Here is a 25,046-nt window from a genome sequence, read left to right on the forward strand (position 1 = left end):
CTCACTCACACACACACTCTCTCTCACACACACACACACACACACACACACACACACACACAGTGGTATTTATCTGAACTAAGGAGGAAATAAATCGCAACAGGTGAGAGGTGAAATGGATTAATCTTCTTATCCATCTTTTAGCTGCAGTGTTATATGCAATTTCAGATCTGCATGGTTGCTCCGGGTCATTGCTGAATGGTTGTAGGGGTGAAGGGAGATGGAGGCACTGAGGGATTTTTTTTAAATAAAGCACTCAAAATACATACTCTCCCAAGAGTAATGGTGAGTGCATATAAGGTTTTCTCCTGGGAAACTGCAGGCAGGGAGCCTCCCACCGCTCGATGCAGCTTGTGTTGCACTCTGTCGAAATGATGAAGCTTTAACCAGAATTAGCAGTGTTGGTAGTAGTATTATCAATATTATTAATATTAGTGGTTGTTGTTGTTCTGGTAGTAATACTATCAATATTAGTATTTTTATTTATATTAGTAGTAGTAATGGTAGTGGTATAAGTAGTATCAATATTATTGTTGTTATTGTTATAATTACTATTAGTAGTATCAATATCAATATTATTATTGTTATTATTATTTTGATTATTATTATTAGTAGTGCTGGTAGTAGTAGTATCGATACATATTGTTGTACAATTCTACTTCTTTATCATAGTATGGTCTTTTTATTTTGTATTTCATTGAGAACAAGAAACATTCAAAACCAGCCACAAACAATTAAAGATCCAGTGTGTAGGTGAGGGTCATTCAGCTGCAACATGCAACTTCACCACTAGATGTCCCTGAATTCTACACACTGAACCTCGACACAAGAGCCACAACAAAACAACACAGTTAAAATAAATGAATAAAAACAGTCACAAGATTCGCAATTAAAAAAAACACCACACAGTAAAGATTGTGTGTAGCAATTGAGGACAAATCCAGATCATGAGCATTAGTACACCGGTGTTGTGGTAATTGTTGTGACAGCCCGCTGGATGGCTGCTCCGCCCCACAATGCAGCTCGGCGGTAGTGTTGTGGTGACGTCGCGTGTGGCTGTGGGTGGGCAGGGCACTGGTCCTGCTGTCGGCTCCTTTGACGCCGCTAATCAAGCTAACACCTCCATTCACACGCAGCCCACTGACACACACACTCCGCGGGATGAGTTAGAAGCTGCTCCCCGGGTGCGACAGGTACGTGGCTCTCGTTTCTATCGCTGGCTTCTGTGCCCGGAAGTCGCCAAGACTGCCGGGCTGCGCTTTGTTGCTGCACAGCTAGCTTAGCTTAGCTTGCAGGTCTAACGGGCGGCGGTCTGTCTGCCTTGCGCCGCCGAGGCGCCGGTGGCCGGTCAATAAAAGCGCCTGTTGGTGGCCTGTTAGCAGCCGACACACCGACCTCCGGTGCGGCAGGTTCACTGAGGAGGAGCCGAGGATTGAGGTTTGTTTTAGTAGAGGTTAGGTAAAAAAACAGAGGTTCACACACTGTGGTTCATGGTGTTATCTTGTTAACGGAATTTGTGTTGTTGTTGTTTAGCAGTGCTACATTCACTGTTAGCCTCGCTGAAGCAAAACAAATTATACCTTTTAAAAGCTACTGCTAGTGATTAGCTTGTTTTTATGAAACTAGCAGCTCAAATATGTTATCGTTATTTGATTTTATATCTCTAGTCTTTAAGATTACTCTTGCACAGTTTTTTTACATTGTTTTTAATAAAGTGACATCTGCTGCACCATCATTTTACAGGCTATGTTAGTCTAATGCACATCCTTGTATCACTTCACCTATTCATCTTGAAATCAGTATTTATATTTTGTTTCGATACTCTCCCTCTGTTAGTTGTGTCTCTCATCACCTTACACTTCAAATATTATATTGTCAATATCTCCATTAGCACAGACTTCCTGTACAGTGACAGCTTTGTAGTAGTTCGGCTGACTCTACTTTCCTCTCACTGCACTGAACTTATTCTAGACTCATTTTGACCTTTTATTATTCTTATACTCTTGTGTTTGACTGTCTTGTGAGCTCCTGGATGCCTACTTGTCCCTTGGGGTCAATAAAGCATCCATCTCATCTCTCCATCTATCTATTTATATTATGTCAAAGTGTGGACCCAACTTTTTAAACCGGCACTGTATCTTTCCTAATTGTCTTTTGCAAAATCTTCTATACCAAACCTTAGACCTTAGATAGACACAGGCAATCAAAGCACTATTTGGCTTCATTGGACTCAACCATTAGCAGTTGAAGCTTCCTTTTTGTCTTTACTCTTGTCAGATAATCTGAAAACATAGAGGAGCTAAATGCAATTATCCTCTTTACAAGAGTGAACTCATGTGAACTCTCACTGTCTCTTCTTCTTCTTCTTCTTCCTTCTTTCCCTCCGTCAGTGCACTGAAACATGGGTCCTTGCAGTGTCCATGTCCTGCTGCTGCTGTTGCTGAAGGCCCTGCACACATCAGCTGAGGGCTCAGGTAACGTGATAAAATATCTTCTTGATTTCTGTTTGCAGATTATGAGACATTTTTTCAGCTGTCTGTTGTTTTTGTCTTCTCACACTAACTATGAGCAATTGTTTGTGAGACTTGACATAAAAGCTATTGGCATTGATTTTCTCAGTGGCAGCAGGGACTAATTCAATGTCAGCGTTTTGAAGTTGATATCAGGTTTGTTATGTCAGTATAGGTCCCAAATGTCACCGAGCAGTGAGTAGATCAACCAAAGAAGGATTGTCCCTCTCAGATTGATCATTTGAAAAGGGTTAATTCCAAATATATACACATGATGACGCGTCATTTCCAGTAACAGTGTGTCATAAGTATTTGAAAATACTACATGGGCAATACAAATTAAGTAAAAAGTCTAGATCTAGAACAACTTACAGACAGCACTCCATTTCCTTTTTAAATTGCATTTTACATTTTATAGTGTTTGTTGTATTTTATGACCACTACAGACTTCATTTATTGGTATAATAACTGCCAATCAAGTGTCATTTAGTGGAAGTGAAGTTGCATTTTGCCAGATGGCCAGCTTGATGTGAGTGAGAAAGTTTGCGAGACAGAAATCTCTCCATTGGCTTACTGCCTTAAATACATTCAGTGTCTTCTATTTCCTTTGAATGTATGATGAACTCGTATCGTCTTCTCCTCCACAGATGGACAGTTGGTATGTTTGTGTGATAGCCCAACATGCCCTCAGGTCACCCGCTGCCAGGGAACCCGGTGCTTCTCCTCTGTCACAGTGGGCGGCAGCAGGGTGGAGTTTGAGCACGGCTGCCTGAATGGACCGGAAAAAATCCTGTTGCATTGCTTCACAGCGCCGTCCTTCCACCAGGCCATCACCTGCTGCTCTGAGACCATGTGCAACGGCAACAACACCAGGAGCACTCTCATGGCTCTGCTTCCATCAGGTACGTGAATGGCAGCTTAATTCATGTTTAACTAGAATCAGTAGAGCGCACACCTCCAACCAGACCCAACAGCGCCCTACATTCAATCAAGCTGCACCACATTGCAGTTCTCTAAATATGCTTTTTTCCCCCATCAAGATCCATGAACTATTCCAATAGAAAATACAAAAAATATCTCCAACTTCAATGAATTTGATAAAATTGTGTGAATCCCCCTGACAATGTTATTAGCTCTTTCTTGGCCTGTCTCCCATCCTTCCACCAATTTTATTGAAATCTGTGCAGCAGTTTTCGCATCATCCTGCTAACAAACAAATAAACCAACAATCAAACAAATGGACAGCGGTGAAAGCATAACGTCCTTGTCGGGGCAATGATTAAAGCAAGGAAATTATTGTTTATTGTGTACATATGATGTACACAGTCATGTAACTATGTATTTCTTCTCTTTTTTCCTCTCTGCCTAATTTATCTCTACCCTTGAGAAGATGAGCCAGAGGGGGAGCCAGTTCGATATCGTGTTGAGACCTTGGCTCTGTTTGTACTCGGCCCAGTGGTGGTTCTGGCTCTGCTCTCTGTGGTATCGGTACTGGCCTGCAGGAGGCTCCACCACGGCCGTCTGCACAGGCTGCAGGAATTTGACACCGAGCAGGGAGCCATCGACGGCCTCATCTCCTCCAATGTGGGAGACAGCACTTTAGCGGTAAGAAAGACGACAGCATGTTGATAGATTCACAACAAAGCAGAGAGGGATTCCATCTTGCATGCAAATGTTCCTGTTGTTGAACTAATGATGAGTTATCTGATGTTGGGTTCATTCCTTACTATAAAAATGTGTACATTTGTATTTAATGGGTATTTTTTTTTGCTCTGAGAATTAAGTTTCAGTCATTTTTGTCATCCTTTTGCTTTCATTTAAGGTTTGTTAGGTTGTCTACAAATTGTTGTTTGAGAAAACAACATGATTTGAGTTCTGTGAAATAATAATAATGAGAAGGTATTTATAGCTTTTTATGTTTAAAGATAGATAAAATGGGGAAATCTTCCACAAACGGGATTTGGTTTATCATTTCTTTATTATTACAGTTGCACCCTTTTTCATGACAGTTGATGCAGAATATACAGAATGGCTTTGCACTTACATGTTATGTGTTTAATACTATGCTCCTACAGAAGATTATGACATATAAAACTAAACTGATGTCTGTCTGTCTGCAGGACCTGTTGGATCACTCGTGTACGTCAGGTTCGGGTTCGGGTCTTCCCTTCCTTGTCCAGAGAACTGTGGCCAGGCAGATCAGTCTGATGGAGTGTGTAGGTAAGTGAAGCTGGACTGGATTCAACTATTTTTGATTGGTTTATTCATCAGCGTATTTAGTCAGAGGAATATTTACAACTAATCAGAAATCATTAAAAAACCTAAATCAAAAAGTAGACATGAGCACAGAAATGGATCTGTCTTTGATAGTTTCTGAATAACCAGGAAACTGAAAACCTCATGTGAACATTGGCTTCACAGCAGTGAGCACAGTGTCAGTGTCTCTGTCGTCCTTCATGCAGTTTGGTTTTGCTGCTCATCACTTTTTTCCAAGGACTGGAGACACTGATGTCCATGAAGATAATCAATCATTCAGATCCTTTTCATAGTCGCCTCAATTCAACTCTTCTTGGATGATTATCAAACACATGTATTTTTAGATTGTAAATTGTATTAAGATACAAATGTGATAAAAACTTCAAACAGATGAAAACTGTGTGAAAGAAAGTCCCATCATTTTTCTCTGAATTAAATCAACACAAGTCGCTTTTTACTTACAGCCCTTGTCTTACAGTGGTGATGTAAGTTTTGAGTTATTAAATAAAAGTATGTGGGTCAGATGCCACAGGATCCTGTCTCGTGCTTCAGAACGATACGCTACAGTTTGTGCCAGTTTGGAATTGGAAAAATGTGGTTTTGTGCTGTGATGGGTCGTTGATGTGGAAACTGTGTCGGAGAAATCCGACACCAGAGAGAGCTGGAACAACCAGAACATGAATGTAGCCTTAAAATACCATGGAAAAACCAAAACATTGAAATAAAATTTTATGAAAAATTTAGAGAATGTGCAGAATGTTAAATACAAAAGGGACAGACATCTGTATATTTTCTGCCCTGACTTCCTGTGCTTCCAATATTTCATTTGTCTTCCATCTCTTGTTCCAGGTAAGGGCAGATATGGAGAAGTGTGGCGTGGTCAGTGGCAGGGCGAGAACGTGGCTGTGAAAATCTTCTCCTCAAGAGATGAGAAGTCCTGGTTCAGAGAGACTGAGATCTACAACACAGTGCTGCTACGACATGACAACATACTGGGTGAGTCTGCTACACACACATGTGCGATGGGAGTTCCTGCAGAATGGAAGGTTGAGTTTATTTCTCCGCTGGATTAATGTCTTTTTTTCATCATTACCAAGGATATACAGTAGTTGAGCTTCAGAGGAAAACAGCTTCAGAGATTTGATTATCTCGGCTTCATTAGACAAATGTTCTGCTTGAATGACTTTTCTTCAGAAGCTAAATGTTGCTGTGATCCATGTTTAATTGAATGTTCTTGTGTTCTCGCCACCTTCCAATGTTTGAAAGCACTGATACATAGAGAGAATGCAATTAGTAACATGTGCAACATATTATAATACAATGTACTGATAATTAGATACAGTTTGTGACTCAGTTATATTTCATTCCTGTCTTCTCTCTCTCCTCCGTCTCTCCTTTCAGGCTTCATGGCGTCTGACATGACTTCTCGGAACTCCAGCACGCAGCTGTGGCTCATCACCCATTACCATGAGAACGGCTCGCTTTATGACTACTTGCAGCGGGTTGCCGTGGAAACCACGGAGGGCCTGGCGATGGCGGCGTCGATAGCGTGCGGCCTCGTGCACCTGCACACCGAGATCTTCGGCACAGAGGGGAAACCGGCCATCGCCCACCGGGACCTGAAGAGCAAAAACATCCTGGTCACCAAGGAGCTGCGCTGCTGCATCGCAGACCTGGGTCAGTTCTTCTTCTACTCCTTTATCTTCTGGAACCTTCTCTCAGAGAGTCAAATATTTTTTCTTTTAGCCATTTATGGAACATGAGCTACCTGCTCATGTGTGATAAGAGCTACATAAATTAACCAAACCATCTTTTGTATTTTGACACTTTGATCTATATGTCTCGTTCATGATCATTTTATGGGGCGGGACTGGTCATGTCGTCCATCTTTATAAACAGTCTATGATATTGATGTAGTACAAAGTATAGCAGAGTCGGCCAAACCTCTTTTACCCGGGGTGTATTTGTGTGGGTATGTGCCACACGACAGATCTGTTGAAAGTCCTGTTTCAACATCATGTTGATGCACGTTCCAGGACTGGCTGTGACCCACTTCCAGGCTGACAACGTGCTGGATGTGGGCAACAATCCAAAGGTTGGCACCAAGCGCTACATGGCACCTGAAGTGCTGGACGAGACCATTCAGACCGACTGCTTTGATGCTTACAAGAGAGTGGACATCTGGGCCTTTGGACTGGTGCTGTGGGAAATAGCACGACGCACATACAGCAACGGTGAGTCCATCTCATACGCTGGTGATTTGGATCAACTTCAAGCCTCTGGGGTTAGATTGTGTTTGCTTTAATACCAATGTTCTATTTCCAGGTATCGTTGAGGAGTACAAGCCTCCGTTTTATGATCAGGTGCCAAACGATCCCAGCTTTGATGACATGAGGAAGGTGGTGTGTGTGGAGCAGCAGAGGCCTTTCATTCCCAATCGCTGGTTCTCTGATCCTGTGAGTGTTTAATCTTCACCTTTATTTACCCACGTTAAAGAATTTCCTTTTAAAGAGGGCACAAGCTAAAATAGTTTGAAACCACTGCTTTAAAAGATTCAACTGATATGATTATCACAGCAATTTGTTTTTCATGAGATCAGTGACGATCAGGCTGATATATTGATGATGATAATCGATTTTTAGAACAAAGATATCAAACATTAGATTCCATTCAGATTCTGAAGTGTGAGAATTTACTGCTTCTCCTGGTATCACAGTTAAGTAAATGTTTTGTGGTTTGACATTAGATTGTATCACCTTCGGCTCCAGGACATTATACTTTGAGACGCTTAATAATTTGCAGATTAATTCATTAATTCCTTCTCATGCTCTTATGTTGCTCTGGAGACCAGTTACAAGTTCACAGTACAGTCTTTTTCATTCAAGTACATGGATGTTGTGGATGCACGTCAAGGATCAAGGATGTGTTTATCATCCACATGGTGTAATTTCCAGTACAGACGGCAGTATTCACCCAAACCTCAGCTGAACATAGAAGATGGACAATAAATACAATATAAAAGACATTAAATCACATAATCTCCTGGGTCACAATGAATTAAAGTTTCAATAGAACAAGTCAGGACGAGTTAGTCACCACACTTCTTCTCTTCCACACCACACACAAGCTTCTGCTGTGGCGCCATTACCTGTACGCCTTGCGGAGATTCACAGCTGTAACTGCTAAATGATAAATAGATGAGTGATTGGTACCAATGCTAGTGATATGGTTGTTGCTAACATGCCACATTATCATGGAGTATGGGTGTATTACTGCATGAATCCCTTCTTCTTCTTCACCATCTGTTTCTCTGTGTCCTCCTCTGTCAGACTCTCTCTGCCCTGGTCAAACTCATGAAGGAGTGTTGGTACCAGAACCCGTCGGCCAGGCTCACGGCGCTGCGCATCAAGAAGACCCTGGACAAGATCCACAGCTCTCTGGAGAAGGGTAAGGAGTCGTGAGAGGGAGGAGCTTCAGAGGCAGCTGCCTGGTGTCAGAAGGGGGGGGGGGTTCGGCTTAGAGACGAGCCACGCTTTTGTTCAACGAGATGAGGTGGAAGAACAGAGGAGTTCAAGTGTCCTCCAGCTTCATCCCTCTCTCTTCTCTCTTCTCTACCTTTCCCTGCGGCTGCCTTCCCCCCCTCAACATCCCTCTCTCTGACTCGAAGCCAATGCTGATGTTGGGACTTGCCTTCGCCACGGGACACAAACCTGTTGCCAACGTGTTCACACTGACTTGAACTGAGGACTGTTACTGAGTGTGAACAACACGGATGGCATATTGTAGTGAAGCTTTAACTTCCATTTAGGACTACCCTGGGTTTGGCCTTCTCTCTGTCGCACAAACACACACACACACACACACAAAACAGGACATGCTGAGTCGCCTACAATTCAGGTTCTAACCCCCAGCCACTGGTTCTGGCGTGTGGTCGCGGCATTCTGCTCAGAGACAATCGGAAATGTTTTCACTCATTTAGCTTTATCACAACATGCCAACAAACGCCACAAACACACACCAAGTACACACTCCAAAAACACACTAACTAAAGGAAAAAGAGCCAATAGAAGCAATTGTTTTGAAACTTTCTAAACGTAGTTTAATATTTATATATACTGGAGCTCCATTGCTACCACACTACTGAGGATATGTAAGACTGATGGTGCGTGAACAGGACTGAATTTATGTATAGGCATCGACACTAATGAACGTTCTGTACCCATGTTGTCATTAATGAAGCTAGTAGGAAACAGTTTGGTGAGAAACGGAGGAAAAGGAATCGAGCTGAGGAGAAGAAGCACCACAAATGTTACATGTTTATTCTGGTGCTTCCTGGAACAAACAGTAAGCCCCTGCCAATAGGAATGATTCTGTGTCTTATAGTGAGAAGGTGTTCGTCTCTGCCTGACTCTTTATAAACTCACTGTGTAATCACATCTAAAAGTCTTCTGTGACAGCAGAGAGGATTCAAGGAAAACCTGTTTAATGATGAGTCTTTTTTTTTTTTTATAAGCCAATGGGGGTGAAGACTTTCTGTAGCAAGCTTGGCCTCAATTCACTCTTCTCGTTTCCCATCATGCAACACTGTACAAGTTACCTGAATAATGGGAACAAAACACTCCTTTTTCATTTGGAAATCGCTTTATTTAAAAAAGACAGTTACTGAGTTGTGCGGTTACAAACAAACTTGTTCAAAAAATACTGGGTTTTGTTTTGAAAAAACAAATGTTGCTTTGTCTTTTTTATATGTAATAAAATATTTACTGCATTCTTGCTCAACTGTTTGCTGTTTTATAATTTTTAGAAAACTTATTTCTACGGGTCATTTTCAAGGAGAGGTTCTTAGAACAGTGGCAGGAGACAGATTTGACAGACACAGGATTTTCTTCATCTTTCTTTCTTCTAATCTGTGGCTGCAGAGCGACACATTTTCCCATAGGGGTCACAGGTCTTCTGGTTCTTAATTAAGATGCTTGAACATAACTTTCAGGTTGTTGATAATGTTTAACGTTGATAAGGTTAACTTAATTTGGAGTATTTGGAGTCCAGAGACTAAGTAAGCAGCTCGTTGATGTTGTCATTCTCAAAGTTATGATTTGTGCACATAAAAATAAAAGTACAGATCAGTGAGACTTTGCGTTTTACCTGGTGAACGCTGTCTTGTGCAAAACCTGCAGTTCAGGTAGATGACAGCATGAGCTGCCTTAAAACCACCTGGAGATCAGTCCAGCGTGAGATTTCTATACAAGACAATTTACTCCACAGCAGCAGGAGGGTTAGGAGGTCGTATGAGGTCGTCTGGTAAAGTCTTGTATGGGTTGAGGATGCCTTTGGGGTCGAGCAGGGTTTTGATGTTGCCCATGAGAGCCACAGCCTGGCTGGGTTTACTGTAGTAGATGTAGTTCCTCTTCTTCAGGCCCAGTCCGTGCTCAGCGCTGATGCTGCCCTGGTACCTGGCCGTCCACTCGTAGACGAACGGCTCGATGGCGGCGAGGAGAGACGGGTCTTTGGCAGGAGATGTGACGTTTAGGTGGAGGTTACCATCACCTGCAGGGGGGGGTGTAAGAGATTGAAGTAAACATAATATCAAAATGTCGATAGGTTTTTGTAGGTATTGTTACCAAAGAGATGCCAAGAATCACCTCTTTCTTTCAGGCCAGTATTTAAAATAAATAAATCTTCTGCTCTTACCCACGTGTCCGTATCCCACCACACTCTTAGCTCGGCTGCCCACGTGCTTCCTCATGTCCTCCACCAGCTGGTAGATCTGCTCCACCGGAAGAGAGATGTCATACTTGTACGTGTAGCCCTCGTGAGTCAGCGCCTCGGTGACGCGTTCCCGCATCGACCACAGAGCCTGAACAGTTAGAAGGGGAAAAAAAAAACATTATTTATATCTTGGTCCTTCCCAGAAAATCCACAAGACTTGGTGGAAGTTTTGAGACATGGATATTACAAGATAGGATATTTAGGAGACTGATCTATGAGTGAGTGCAATTTGATTTAATTCAAAAGGGACTGTTGGCCTTGGCAGAGTTGTGCCTTCTAGTTTTTATTATCAATAAGATCAAGTACAGAGACTAGAAAACCAACAATGTGTCCATCTGTCTTTAAATCAGTGACCTTTATTTTGGAATCCTCAGTGGCCACAGTTCCATCAGTGATAATTGAAGAGCTCATCGCCTCTTCCAGAAAGTTGTGGAGTTTTTCTCCATCGTGTGTCGCGTCAGATCCAGATGTTTCTATGACTATGTAGAATGGGCAGGCTGCAGGGAGGGGGGGGGGGGGTTGACATGTGTGTCAGTATTTATAAGTGACACATACAAACACTGATAAACGTTTTGCAACACACTACAATGAGGTTGTTGGTATACTGTTAAGTCACATCTTCCCACATCCATAACTGATGGGTTATAATGGGTAATAAATATAGTTAAGCATACATGAAAATGCCACATGAAGCTTGTTAGTATGCTATCACTTATCAGAAGTTATAAACATTTGGTGATAAAGGCAGAAAGGTCTCATAAAGATCTATTACGCCGACTTCTTGAAAACCTTTTGTTGTGCGTGCCTACCTGAAATGGGATTAGGGATTTTGAGGTGCGTGTTCAGCAGCCTCATACATTCACTGTCCAGGAACTCAAAAGCAGACAGGATTTCTCCCAGCATGCCTCTGCAGAGCTGAAACGTCTGCAGTAGCTTCTCGAAGGTCTCACAGCCTACACACAAAAACACACACACACACACAGGGGTCTGGGTTTAGCTGTTTGACGTACAGGGAAAAATTCATCACATTGTTAAATTCACCGTTTTCATCTCCAGATCTGAGTGAAAAAAGAACCTACCCAGGAAAACCACATTGACAGATTTTGGTTTCCGGGGACAAAGGATGGACACGGCTGTAATGACCCCCAGTGTCCCCTCTGACCCTATGAAGAGCTGTTTGAGGTCATATCCGGTGTTATCCTTCCGCAGTGTGGTCAGACAGTCCAGCACCCGCCCGTCTGCCAACACCTGTATATGTCACACACATCCACAAACATTCAATCAATTCTTTAATTCTTTACTATCAGATTCATGTGAGCTCAAACTTGTCCTCACAAGATGTTGAAGGTGATGAAGTGGTTCAGTCCGCTCACCACTTCCACACCCAGCACAGTCCCTCGTAGGGAGCCATATCGCAGCAGCCGCAGTCCGCCTGCGTTTGTTGCCACGTTGCCTCCTATTTGGCAGCTGCCTTTTGAGCCCAGATCCAGTGGCATGATGTAGTCTCTGTCCTCCAGGTAGAGAGACAAGTTCTCCAGGACACAACCTGCCTGGCAGGTTAGAATACCTGAAACACAGTGAAGGAGAAATCTTACTGTCAGTATGTGTACTGATGCATGTAATATGCCTCGATAACCGCTGATCTACTGCAAACTCTGCAGGTGTGTTGCTGGGGGGTTCTGGGTAGTGCACTGGTGAACTTGGTGCAAATTGGAAACATGAAATGTTAAAAAAATGAAAAAAAAACGTAAGAAAACAAGCTGCAGCAGATTAGCTGAGAGAACAATCTCAGCTAATCTGAAGTTGGGAAGTAATTTTGACAGAGTTCTCTGTAAAATTTGTTTATATATTGGAAATGTCTTATAAACTGTACGAATTGTTGTTTTGGCACCGAGTGTGAGGTGAGGGGTGTTCAGCTGCAACATGCAACCACTAGATGTCACTAAACTCTACACACTGAACCTTTAAATTGTGCGTGAAGTTGTTTGTTCTGATAATGATTCTGATCAGTTTTTCATAGATACGTACAGATCATTTTGGTTTAAACTTCAGAATTTGTGAACTTACCAGAGATGCTATCAAATTTTAGGATGTTTTTCATAAGCGAGGTGGAGAGGATGATCTCATCGTAGACTGGCACGCTGCCTGCAACCAGCCCAGTGTTGCCTCCCTGAGTGTTGACTGCCAGGTTACGACTGTTACAATAACTGCAGGAGGGGAAATAAGACACTTTAAAAGACATGTCTTGTTTTTGTTCCAAGCCTTTTTTCTCATTGTTTGTTATTTACCTAAGAATTTGAGAAACTTCCTCTGTTGTCTGAGGTCTCAACAACACTTCACTGGAACCTGCACGAGAAATAAGTTCTATGTAACTTCATTTGTATGATAAAATGGATCCTGATGCTGATTTCAACTCTTCTTCATCATTACCTCTCACTGTTTTGAGCCAGTCTTCATTACTTGACTCCAGCAGGTCAGGGTCAGTGATGGTCCCACCTGGTAGGACCTTTCTGAAGAAGGACAAATCTTCCGGAGTCACTCTGGAGAAAGGCCGTCTCTCCGGGGCTGCAGCCGGAGACGGCTTTTCTCCCTCTGCCTCAGCGTGCAGCTTACGAGCGGCGGCTACAAGCTGCCCAGAGCCGCAGAGGAGAGACGGCCTGCAGGGGTCGGCAGCTGAAACTCTGGTTATGGCTGCAGATGAGAGGGAGCTGCGGGAGCTCAGGTGTCTCAGAGCTGTCCTCAGCTTTGATGCTCTCATGAAAATTCCTGCCATAACTGAAGAGTCTGTGTGACGGGCGGAGAAACCGGCTGCAGAGAAGGAGTGGGATGAAACACAAACCTGTTACCACAACATAGAAATAGTGCAACATATTCTATATTCATGTTTCTACTCATGTGTCAGATTCTTAGCTTCTAATTGTTAACAAGCAATCCTGTAATGAAGCAGGCACGCCTCCTGCCTTAGATAATTATTCAACGGTGTGAATAATTATCTATTAGCTGTAAATATACTGGTAAGATTACATTTTTTCACCTGTTAAAAAGGGATGTTTTAGGTAGTTTTTTAATTGAGGGTTAAGAGCAGAAAATGCTGCACATTATAGAGGCAGATTGTGGTTTGTGTACATGGGTGTTACAAATAAAGTTTTTCAAGATTGATTGACTTGGGGAATGACAGAGATATTTAATCCCAACCGGTTGAGGCAGATGGCTGCTGACACGAGCTGCGCTTCTTCTCCTGGTTTCTTCCTGTTAACATTGTAACATATTGCAAGAGCTTGACCCGTACTACGTTAAAAAGCACCTTCAGATAACGCATGTAGATAAACAAATCAAGTGGAAGGTGAATTTATGTTAATATACAATTAATAATAAGGTTGTCACACTTTCCTACAGAAAATTGGCTTGAACAAATGTTTCATTTTCAGTGTCTGAATTTCACCATATTTGATTTATAAAGATGTATTCAAATATCTGAAACTAACGACTTATTTCTTTGTCTCTAGTCTCTTGCATTTTAAGTTTGACTCTTGCACTGTTTTCACTTCTTTTTTGTAAATACACTTAAATCTGCTGTACAATGACTTCATAGACTTTGTTAGACTAATGCACAACTTCAGTTAATTATTTGCCTTCAAAACTCTGCCTCTGTCACTATACTTCAAATCTTGTTTGGTCAATATCTCCATTAGCATAGACTTCTGTACAGTGTCCTGAAACACACACACTTGTATTTACAGATGTGTGTAGTATGAAACAGTTTCCACATGAACACACTCTGTGTGTCTGTGTCTAACACGAGTGAGAGAAGAACGTGTTGACTCCTCGCGTCACTGATCTTCTGCAAACTCCTGTTAAACCCTGCAGCTCCAGTTAGCTTAGCTGCATTAGCTCAGCTAGCGACAGAGATCCTCGGTCACTCACCGTGAAGCTTCAGGTGAGAGTCTGCATCCTGCAGCGTGTCCTCCGAGGAAATGTGTTACAAAGTTCAAGACGGTGTCTTCACTTGGCTGAACTGGAGTCAGTGTTTACAACCTGCAACACAGGAAGTCACCATCCGAGGGTGAAGGATAGCGAGGAAGAGAGGCGACCAATCAGAGGACGCGTCTCCTTCAGATTGAACCAATAGGCGTGGGCCGTACTGTAATCACCGATTAACCAATGATAAGCGTTGTTTATATGCATATTATGACATATACTAAAGGGGAGAAAGCATTTCAATTAAAAATGCTTTCAAAATGCATTAGAGCCCAAATAAATTGTACATAAAGAAGTTCAGGTAGACCTATTTTACAATAAAGATATACAGAATTCTACTACTACTTATGGTACACAATATTATTTATAGTTTGGATTCGGTGCCTCCCCAGAAATAACCAACATTAAGATTGAATCCACCAAATGAAAACATCCTTATTGTTTCTTTACTTATACTATACTAAAACTAAAACTTTAGCGTCTTTGTTATTGAAACACTGTGGAATGTTTTCGCTGGTTTTATAAGCAGCGTTATGAATCAGGGTCAGTTCATACAGAATCAATAACAAATTACTTTATTTAAAAGTTGGACAAAACCTCCGATTTATTCCTCGTGCATTCTGCAGGAAGTACATGGCATGCAAAAACAACGCAGAGTAGCCCACAGTAACAATAACACTGCAACTTTGAATACTCCACATCGAGACAGGTTTTGAAATCATCGTACTTCTACCGCCGCTCACACTGTAAGTTCCCTGAATACAGTTCACATAACGATCAACATAACAGTCTCGTGTGTTCCAGGAAAATAATGACATGAAGGAAAACAGCAGTGGAATACTATGAAGCCCAGACAGAACCACCTTCAGGAGTCATGAACTGAGGAGAGCCGACAACAACACTGATCAAGTCTAAGGTCACCAGACCTCCTCTCAGGATGGCCGCCACCTTTTCACCTCCCCCTGGGGTAACGAGGTGTCTGGGTCTGTAAGGCGAGCGGTTGTCTCACAATTCCAGCATTAAATGTGAACATTGATTGAGGGCTGACAGAACACAGAAGCTAACACCCATTTTAGATGTTTACATTTCACTCACTAAACAACTCAACTGTGTGATGGGGATCTACAGGTGTGTTGGAAGATTAGCACCCTCTCTGCACATGTAACTGTTTTATAGAATAAGAGCTAAGTGTCAGCTTTCAGAGCTTCAGCGGTTGTTGCTCAGGGCCTTGACAGTGTCATGTCACTGAAGCAGCAGCTCACAGCTTTTCAAAGATCCCGTCTCATCTTCTCAGTAAAGATCTCGTGTTGGAGAGCTGCTTCCACACAACGCTCCGCTGTTGCTCTTCCCACACAACTCTGCTTGCATCTGCAGCAGGTCTCAAGAGAGGAGAGTAGACTCAGCCGCCGCCATCCAATCCAGCTCGATGGCGTTCAGCTCAGCAGCGTGAACCTCCGGCACCTTGCGGTGTGTTTGCTGTACTCGTCTCCGAGTCGGGGGGGGGGCTTCATTTGGGACAGGAGTGGTCCAGGCTGGACTGGTGTTTGTCGTACTCCGATATGAGCTTCTTGATGTGGGCCAGTTTGTTGTGTAGATATTCACAGCGGAGCTTGTCCTGGTTGTAGTTTGGGTTCGACTGAAGGGAAATGAGTAAGAGAAAGCTTGATCATGTGATAGAACGAGAGGGGAGGTGTACATCATCTGCAGCAGTGGTGAGATCAATATCAAGTATCTGGAAAGTTCTTACCTTCTTGATTTTGCGATACTCTTGAACAATTTGATTATGAACCGTCTGCAAGAGATAAACAAAGAAATAACAATGTAGTAAAACTGATAGACACCTGCCTCAATGTGTAATTTTATTCAAATGAAAACCTACATTTTAAAGTAAGGTTTATGACCTGTGAGCGACAATTTAAAATCCAAATTTGTCATATTAAATTCATCATTTGCATTATATTCAGTATATTCAAAGCAGTCATCATTTTAAAAAGTATGCCTAAATGTGCTACTAGCTTCAGATTGGTAGGACAATAGCATGACAAAGGTATCAGTTGCGTATTAGTAATATAAATAAAACAACATTATTACCTTGTATTTGTGTGATTCCTGGTGAAGCTGTTTACGCTGTGTGTCCAGCTCCATGAACTGCCGGGTGACGCCGTCGATGCGAGCGTGTAAATCTCTGTACTCGTTGTACTCCTTGTTGAAGTCCTCTTTGTAGCTCTGCCTCTGGTCGTGGTCGCCAATCACTGCGTACGTCCTGTGAAGGGAGAGTAGAGAGACACCAGTGTGAGATCAATCGTCTACAATGTGAAAGTCTTAACAACCTGGAAGAGGTTTGTATCTTAAAAATCTTGAAGGATAGAAAACGGAATCCCAAACAAGTTTTTTTGAGTATTTTGTATTTTAACAAAAGTTTAATACAAGAGTTGAGCAGATAAGCTTTTCTAGCTAAATTTCCAGAAACTTCACTTTCCTCTGTTGGAGCTTAACTTTCTTGTAGAGGATTGTAATTTATCTTCCAGTTCCAACATCAGGGCCAAAGCCACAAGAGGATTAAACTAATTACTCCACTGATGTCTCAAGGTTGGACTTTGACTTTGTGCATGCATGTAATGTTGGTCAAAAGATCTTTCAGACTCTTATTAGCAACAAACTAAAAGCAAAAACCAAAGTAAGATAACTAGTTTGAAAAATGCCAGCTAACTTGGCCAGTCAGTGACTTTAATGTTCAACCACATTTTCACAACATGGGGGAACGGAGCTCCTGCAAAGTTTCCCGATCTCTGGAGAAAAGTTCCAGAGGTGGAAACATGCTGTGTCACATCTACCAATAAAAACATACTTACAATAAATAATCTGCTGAGTCATCGTCCACTTGATGCTCCGGAGAGTCGAACATTATTTCACTTGCTTCTGAAAGAAAGAATGCCAAACTATTTTCAAAAAACTGACACACTGACACACTGACGCTTGAGGTCACATAGTAGCAGCTCACAGCACTGACCTGAGCAATCCAGCAGGACTTTGCCTGGGTCGTCTGAGCTGAGATCTTTTCTCCTTTCTTTCGCTCCCCTACACCTCTTCTTCTCCCTGACCAGGCCTGCTGCGCTCGTCTTGTCTCTGTGTTTGTGTTTGCTCCTCTTCCTTTTTGTTGTGTGTCTGCTCAGATCAGGCACTACCAGAGGGGACGGAGGGCGGTCGGAGTCGGGAAGGGGGAGGTCTCCTGGGCTCTCCGCCTCCTCCTGAGCACAGGGAGACGGCTCGAGCCTTTTAACCACCTCCTCCTCCTGCCGACAGGCGACTGACAGGGAGTCAAACAGCTTCCGAGGGTCGAGAGAGTTCTTTTTCCCGTCTGCCGCCTTCGCCTTTGCACCTTCTTTATGAGACACTTGTTCAGAAGACCTCAGTCTTGAGTTGGCACTGGGTGGTTTGCTGGACAGGTGGGAGATCCTGGGCTTCTTGCTGGCCAGAGGGTCGGTGTATTCCTCTGGCAGGGAAGGTTTTGGACGGTGTGCTGGGGAGGAGTTGGGGGTGTCTCGCAGGGGGCTGACCTGGGCCTCAGGGGCAGTGAGGAGGTTCTGCTGCGGCTGAAACAGCCTCCTGCACAGACAGTGATATTGTGCATAAAACCTCATATTCAGATATATAAGAAAGTATGTAACACACTTTCTCTTTATGAAAATCAATTCTTATGAAGGGAAATTTGTCGGTTAGAGAGTAAATATCACATATAAATAAATTCTAATTATAAGACAAAATATAAATTCTGTTGCCTTTTAATCTACGAAATGAGCCTCAGTTTACATCTCTTGAACAACTGCAGAAACCTAAATTTCACTTCCTAAATTGAAGTAAGAAAAGCAGGAAGGTGACCTCTCTATGGTTTTTATAATAAATGCAGGCAGAGGAAGAGCTCCATTTGACTCTCCAGGCTTTCTGTGTTGTTTTCATGCTACAGACTGCTGAGTTGGCACAGTTTGCATTTACAGTTACCATTGAGAAAAAACCTTTTAATAACTGTTTCTTGTGCAATTTCCTCAGTTGAATATGGGGACACATCATTCCTCGTGTGTGTTACCTGACGAGGATCCTTTTAAGAAGCTGCTGGTCTCCGGAGCTGTAGCCTGGCCAGTCCTTCTGCAGGTCCTTATACAGACTCTCCCTCAGCACGAACGTGTTGTCTCTACTGCTGAGTTGTCCGACCTGCGATCACAGTTACACACAAGTACACACAGAAGTGAGAAAGGATTGTGTTTCAGGGTTAAGAGTTTCATCTGTTCATTAACACAGTTAAACATTTGTGGGTCTGTTTTATCTATTATCTCCATATGTGTCTAAAAATCTACTTTACACATTAATATTTAGTGTCACAGCTGAAAAATAACATAGGCCAGCAGCCAAGTGTTGTTTTAACAGCCCCTGTGTTTCCCTGTATGATCTTTCCTTTTGTGTACTTTCACTGAAGGATGTATGTATCTGGTTCAAACAGGAAATAATCACCTCCATCACTACGGAGTCCAGCATGTCCTTGTCCTCTGCTGAGAATCCGTCTTTCTGCAGCCTCAGGATTAACTCAGGCCTCTTGTACGGCCTCAGAGCCAGCAAGTGTGTCAGCCTCTCCCTGAGCGGCCTCTCCTGCACATCGCCCGTGCTCCTCCGGTTCGACACACAGGCCCCCTTCTTCAGCTTTGACACGCCCCCACCCCCTCTCTTGATGTTGCTGAGGAAGGTCTGGGAGGACGGCCTGGGCTTGGTCAGGCTGGCCAGCGCAGGCGCCGGGGCTCGCACCGTTACCTTCTTGCCTGAGCCGAGGAAGAAGGAAATCACACATCAAAAGACGCCCATTCCCAATTAAAGCGAAAAATATCTTCAAAAAGAAATTTCAAAAAGGGACGTGACAGAGGTTTCTAATATCAGAAGGTGACCTTGTGCTGTTTTTGTAAAGGTTTTTTCCCCCAAATGTTGCATTTCTTGAACCTTCTAAATGTGTATGATCAAAGACTGAGAGGAAGACTTGGTGCATCATCATATTTGTCCTGTGGCAGAACCATGGATGAAAGAGAAAAAAAACCATTACACCTTACAGGAAACTCACACTGAGGTTACTAAGAAGCTGCTCTCTAATTTAGGAAACAACAACACTGTTGCACAAGCCTGTAGTTCTGTTTTTTTACACGCTTCCTCTGAACTGACTGAATCCTCAGAACTAGTGTGTATGTGCTGTATGTGCTCAGAGAAACATGATGATGGTGGCGTATCTGTTTAGAAGGAAGTGGTTTGGTGGTCACCAGTAAGATGACAGTGGTGACATAAAAAGAAAGAATAAAATAAAAATCACTGGTTTGATCATGTGTATGTATATTTGAAGGGCGTGTGACCCATGTAAAACCCATGTAAAACCCCTGCACAGTCACAATCCTGTAGGTGAATGTGCACGTGTGTGTGTGTGTGTGTGTGTGCGCTGTATAGAAGGTTCACTCGGTAGAAAACAGACAAAAGGACAAAATGCTGCAGGAGGAAACACTGAAGACTGCTGTCACTGGTTACCACACATGTTGCTATGGTGACCAATGCAATATGGCTGACTGCGTTTTTCCTTCTTTGGGATTTAACCATCGCAGTCAGTGTGATTCCTCAACCGTTGTGTAACCCAGCACGCAGGAGTGTTTGCTTTGTCTCCTACCCTGGTGGCGCCCCCCCTGCTTGATGACGATGGCCCCTCGGCTGCGTGTCTCCTCCTCAGCCTGGGCCATGCTCTGACGAGCCTTATCGTACGAGTCATCTGTGGCGTTGACTGTCATCTTCTTCTGAATCACCCCGAGACAGGACAGCTCCTTGGCAGCACTGGGAGGAGGAGGAGGAAGAGGAGGAAGACAGTGAGTACAGACGGAGCAATCAGGACTCCTTCTACATGTTATTTATTTCACATTAAACACTCAAAAAACTCAGGTGAAAAGCACAACACACACTAATCTGTAGTTCACCATATTTAACATGTCATTCAGGAAACAGCTGCAAACACTGTTAGTATATTCTTGTCAAGACTCAACAGTTAATTTGATGCGTAACTGTGAGACTTGTGACGAGTTCACATCTCCACATTTCCAGCTTGCGAGGCCTTTTCACGGTGAGTCAGGAGCCCCGTGTTTCGTCTGGCATTTAAAAGATTGCGTTGCCAGCGGGGTGACTCGCACGGCAGTAGGGGAGTGGAGACATTTTAAAATATTGAAATTCATTCACGTTCCCAGTTAATTCTATTCATAGACTACAAAGTAAACATATAATCATGTAATCATGTAATCGCTTGAGACAAAACACGCTCACAGCCCTCATGAGTGGGTTTTGAATTCCTTGTTTAGAGTAAAACGTGCAATCTACCCTATATTTATCACATGATTGCTTTGCTTGTTGCTTCCCAACGGAATTTTGCAACTTTTCTTCCTGTAAACTCTGCTGAGTACCGAGGATCTACGTGTTGTATTTCCCCCTAAAATGTAACTCTGACATCTTAAATCTTTATTCAGACAAAAGGTTTCTTGTGTTCGATCGGTGCAGGTGATTTATTGCTCTGTGCTTTACCCGGTGCTGAGCTGCTGGACGCAGTCAAAGCTTCCATGAGGATTATCACGGGCCACGCTCGTCACGCCGAAGGTGAACGTCCTGACGTCCTCTCTATTCTCCGAGCACGGGATAGAGATCCTCTGCAAGAAGAATAAAGTACAGACATGCAAAGGATCAGATATAACATCTTTAAAATGTATGAAATCAAATCATTATTATAAGTGTTAAAATCTGCAGATATGAGCCTTTCGAAGACGTATTAGAATCAGTGTTTCTGTGATGATATGTGCCAATAAGAAAACTTCTATTCTTCTAAATAAACGATGTGTATTGATGTTTATTCTCTTAATTCAAGTTACATGACTCAAGCCTCACATTTCTATTGTTCGAAGGGTTTGATAACAATACTCTTACACTGGTATCTAAATTATTTTTACTAATATAAGCGTCGGCTCCCAGAATACATCTTGGCAGAGCAGCTCTGCTTCTTACCCCTTGGTTTCCATTAAAACGGATAGTGGGATGTGATGAACAGCCCTGAAAAAGAAAGAGAAAAAAGTGTTACAATTTAAGTGACTATTTAAAAGTCAAACATGTGACAACGTTAGCCCCCACTTGCCACACTTGTATCCCCAGTGTGACCAGTAGTGACCACACGCTGCTCTGTATTCAGCATCTGACCACAACCAGATGCAGCGTCACTTCTCTCTGGTGTGAATTTGCCTGGAGGAAACTGCAGAGGCCACGCCAACACGTTTGTGTTCCGGACGGAAAATGTGCGATGACTAGAATCTAATTGACCTTTTCATGGGGGGGGGGGGGATTTGTGAGTCCACCTGTTGATGCGTGCACAGTGATGAGGCTTCCAGCACAGAGCATGGAGGTGTGTGTGTGTGTGTTTTGTCTGTATGATCAGGCCAAGTGGTTTATGAATAGCCTCACTTAAAGGCTAAATAAAGAAACTAGGTATGTGCAATGCAACAGTATTGTGCGTGTGTCGGTTTTCAGTTTTGCATCAGGTGTTTTCCGCCCCTCCTTCCTGTGCATCTCTCTGTATTACAAACGAAAGAAGGGATATGACAGCAGGCCGGGTGGTTTTATCAGAAGGGACTTGGTGATACGTCGGTCCTCTGAGGAGTTTCCTGTCCCTGTTACAAGGAATTACTGAATAGGGGAAGTGCACATGTGCTGTTCTCTGGTCAGGACTTCCTGCAGCGTCTACGTTGTTTACGATTCACTGGATCAAAATGTTTGATTTCGATTCTGTCCATCTGTCAGCGTGGATAATAAACTGGCTGCAGCTCAGGATACGTTTGGTAAACAATGATAAGTGCTCCATCTCTCAAATGCAATCCCAAAGTCCCATCTTCCTTTCCTTCCCTTGCACTGTATGAATGTGGCTTGGAAACTCACCGTAACCGACATTCATTAACTCTCACCAACTAAATCAGGCTGATAATTCGGTAATAATTTCTCTAACGCGTGCGTTCGGTAAATGTCGGGTTTCCACTCCGATAATTATGCAGCAGCTTCCTTGTACCGTGCTGCTGAATGTCCTCCCCCCCCTCCCCCCCTGACCTGCCCTCACTTTACACGTTAACGCCAACACTAATCTGAAGTTATTAGGAAACGTACACGACACAAAGTTGACTTTGCGTTTGTTTGATTCGCTATCGAGTTTATGAGTATTTACAACATGAGACGTAATGTGACGCACACAGCCAGGACTTCAGGGTTAAAGTAAGGGGGGGGGGGGGGGGGATTAGACGATTGTTCATTAATCGCTACCGCGGTAGAAGTTTGGAACGCCTGTGATATTGATTAGAAGTCAAGTTGCCGCAGACTATTTACCCTCAACCATTACCGAATCAGGAATTGTGCCTGGATGATGGACATACCTTACAACCCCCCCCCCCCCCCCCCTTCTGTCTGAACTGTGGCCCCCTGGTTAAGAAAAACCCTAGAGCCGCCCCTGCCTCCTACAGTCACTAACACTTCTAGCTCTGTAATGTCGCGGCCTTTTTCAGCAGAATCGTCTCACAGGAGAGTTTCCGCATTATTCTTACGCAACCCGGCTCGTCTCCACGTCGGGGACGGAACCAGGTTCATTACAGACAACAACCACAACAACTTGGGCTCGGGCACAAAGCCCCAGCCCGCCTCTGCCCTCGCCCTCTCCGGCCACCTCGCTCTGGAGTGAGCCTGCTCTCACGGAAGTGGCCGAGTTAAACCTGATCCCGTGTGATGGCTCGTTACCGGAGCCTTTAATCGTGGACCTACCTTTCCGGTCTGGAAGGAGCCGATGGCTTTGGCCGCGCTGTCAGTGAGTTTGACGTGAAAAACGGAGACGTTCCCCCCGCGGCTCAGTTCCCCGCTGGTCAGACCATAGCTGTGGTTCTCCCTCAGCGCCGACATGCTGCCTCCTCCACCCGGGCGTCAGGCTCTCTCAGCCCGCAGCGAACACAGAGACATTACCGCCCGAGCACCGGCGCCAGAATCCCGGAGAAAAGACGAGCTCAGCGCCTTCGCCGCCGCCGCGCGCTATTCTGGAGTAGATCGCGTTACGTCATGACGGCGGGGCCCAGGAGGGATCCGATTGGCCCGCGGACATAAATAAACCGTGACGTAGAGTTTACGTAAGCGCCGCTGCTCCTCCTGACCCCTCCCCTCACACGCAGGGATTTTCTCTGGTGGGACTGGTCACGTCATTTCCGTCAGGTTATTGTGTTTTATAGATCAGAGAACTACAAACATTTGATCACAACAGGATTTAACCAGCACGTGTTTTGTTTTTTTTATTCAAAGATTGGACATAAACATAAACAAAAGTAATGCATGGTTGTGTCTCTTCCAATTCTGTAAACAACAACAACAATTTGAGAAATCCATTTTAGAATGTACATGAATTGTGCCCATATGACACAATAATAATTACACATTGTAATTGACATTAATGTAATTTCTCCATTTTTTGGGGGGGGGGGGGGGGGGGGGGGGGCGAAACTGTAATAAAAATTCCCCCAAGAGCCGGGTTCTTTGGAATTCACAAACTGGACAAGATGAACTGGAGTGAGGAATGTTTGTGATGTTTTCTGACGAGATTAGAGAAATTCCTTTTGTTAGACATAATATTCACCCATGTTACACAATAATTGCCAAATGCATTGACATTGACGTCAGATGCATCTTTTGTGGAACTGATCCAGGAACAGTCATGCATTATTTTGTCACTGTCCCTAAACCCGTCTGTCTTCTGGGTGACACGAGACAACAAAGAAAAAGACGATATCTCTAAAATGTTAATGTAACAACAAACCTTGTAATCGATAGATTTCCTATTAGTAAAGTCAGGTTTTCTAAACTCTCCTCAAACTTTAATCGCATTAAAGGATTTAAGTTATTTTCTACATGGAGACATTAACTAAATAATGAGCTCACACTGTTTTACATCACATTGCATTCTGTAACCTTGGATGCAAAGTCATTGTTCTGTTATATTATCACATATGAAACTTTCATTTATTTATTTTTGGATAATCAATGTAATGTGACTGATATTCACTTTAATGAGTTTGATGGATTGAACTCAGAAAATGATGTCACTTAATTCAAGGTATTGCTGCTTCCTCTGGACGAGACCGGACGTTTATATAGATAAAAAAATAATGAATGATAATATGGTAGGAATGACATCATCATGATGTCACTATGAAGTCAGATAAAGGCATCATATAGATGAGTAATGCATCAACCTTTTGCAGCCAATAAGATTAGAGACACAACCTTTTCTCTTGTTCAGCTCCAACTTTCTGTTTGACCTACGTTTAGTGTTTGTGTGTTTTTCCTGATCTCATCACAGACACAGGCTCAGAGCTTGAATCTCTTTCTCTCTTTATCAATTCATTCAAGTCAAATTTATTTATTTCACTGAACAGCCGCTCCACAGAGAACAAAAGGCAGAGGCAA

General features: G+C 43.2%; 3 protein-coding genes across 4 annotated transcripts; 1 reads left to right on the top strand and 2 right to left on the bottom strand.

Moving 5' to 3' along the window:
* Positions 1-1,050: 1,050 nt before the first annotated feature.
* acvr1l (activin A receptor, type 1 like) lies at positions 1,051-9,539 on the top strand. The gene is made up of 10 exons (XM_053434552.1): positions 1,051-1,193; positions 2,391-2,474; positions 3,158-3,412; positions 3,901-4,115; positions 4,631-4,730; positions 5,616-5,762; positions 6,168-6,443; positions 6,803-7,000; positions 7,092-7,222; positions 8,096-9,539. Exons 2-10 carry the CDS (start codon positions 2,402-2,404, stop codon positions 8,225-8,227), a joined length of 1,527 nt encoding a protein of 508 aa, XP_053290527.1. The 5' UTR covers positions 1,051-1,193; positions 2,391-2,401; the 3' UTR covers positions 8,228-9,539.
* On the bottom strand, positions 9,389-14,613 carry d2hgdh (D-2-hydroxyglutarate dehydrogenase). The gene is made up of 10 exons (XM_053434550.1): positions 14,460-14,613; positions 12,966-13,343; positions 12,824-12,881; positions 12,603-12,742; positions 11,909-12,102; positions 11,615-11,783; positions 11,345-11,488; positions 10,890-11,032; positions 10,458-10,623; positions 9,389-10,313 (listed from the first exon to the last, which is right to left on the bottom strand). The coding sequence occupies exons 2-10, from the start codon at positions 13,306-13,308 to the stop codon at positions 10,021-10,023; spliced, it is 1,650 nt and encodes a 549-aa protein (XP_053290525.1). The 5' UTR covers positions 13,309-13,343; positions 14,460-14,613; the 3' UTR covers positions 9,389-10,020.
* Positions 14,614-15,072: 459 nt separating this feature from the next.
* LOC128451337 (RNA polymerase II elongation factor ELL) lies at positions 15,073-23,606 on the bottom strand. Of its 2 annotated transcripts, none has more exons than XM_053435129.1 (11): positions 23,361-23,606; positions 21,573-21,617; positions 21,099-21,220; positions 20,203-20,363; positions 19,020-19,321; positions 18,598-18,722; positions 17,524-18,119; positions 17,366-17,429; positions 16,605-16,776; positions 16,261-16,305; positions 15,073-16,149 (listed from the first exon to the last, which is right to left on the bottom strand). In XM_053435129.1, the coding sequence occupies exons 1-11, from the start codon at positions 23,493-23,495 to the stop codon at positions 16,021-16,023; spliced, it is 1,896 nt and encodes a 631-aa protein (XP_053291104.1). In that variant the 5' UTR covers positions 23,496-23,606; the 3' UTR covers positions 15,073-16,020. The 2 variants fall into 2 exon arrangements, with proteins under 2 accessions (XP_053291104.1, XP_053291103.1); XM_053435128.1 differs by having other exon boundaries at positions 17,366-17,432.
* Between the last annotated feature and the right edge of the window lie 1,440 nt (positions 23,607-25,046).

This window comes from Pleuronectes platessa, chromosome 11 (assembly GCF_947347685.1).
Source record: "Pleuronectes platessa chromosome 11, fPlePla1.1, whole genome shotgun sequence".
NCBI classification, from domain to species: domain Eukaryota; kingdom Metazoa; phylum Chordata; class Actinopteri; order Pleuronectiformes; family Pleuronectidae; genus Pleuronectes; species Pleuronectes platessa.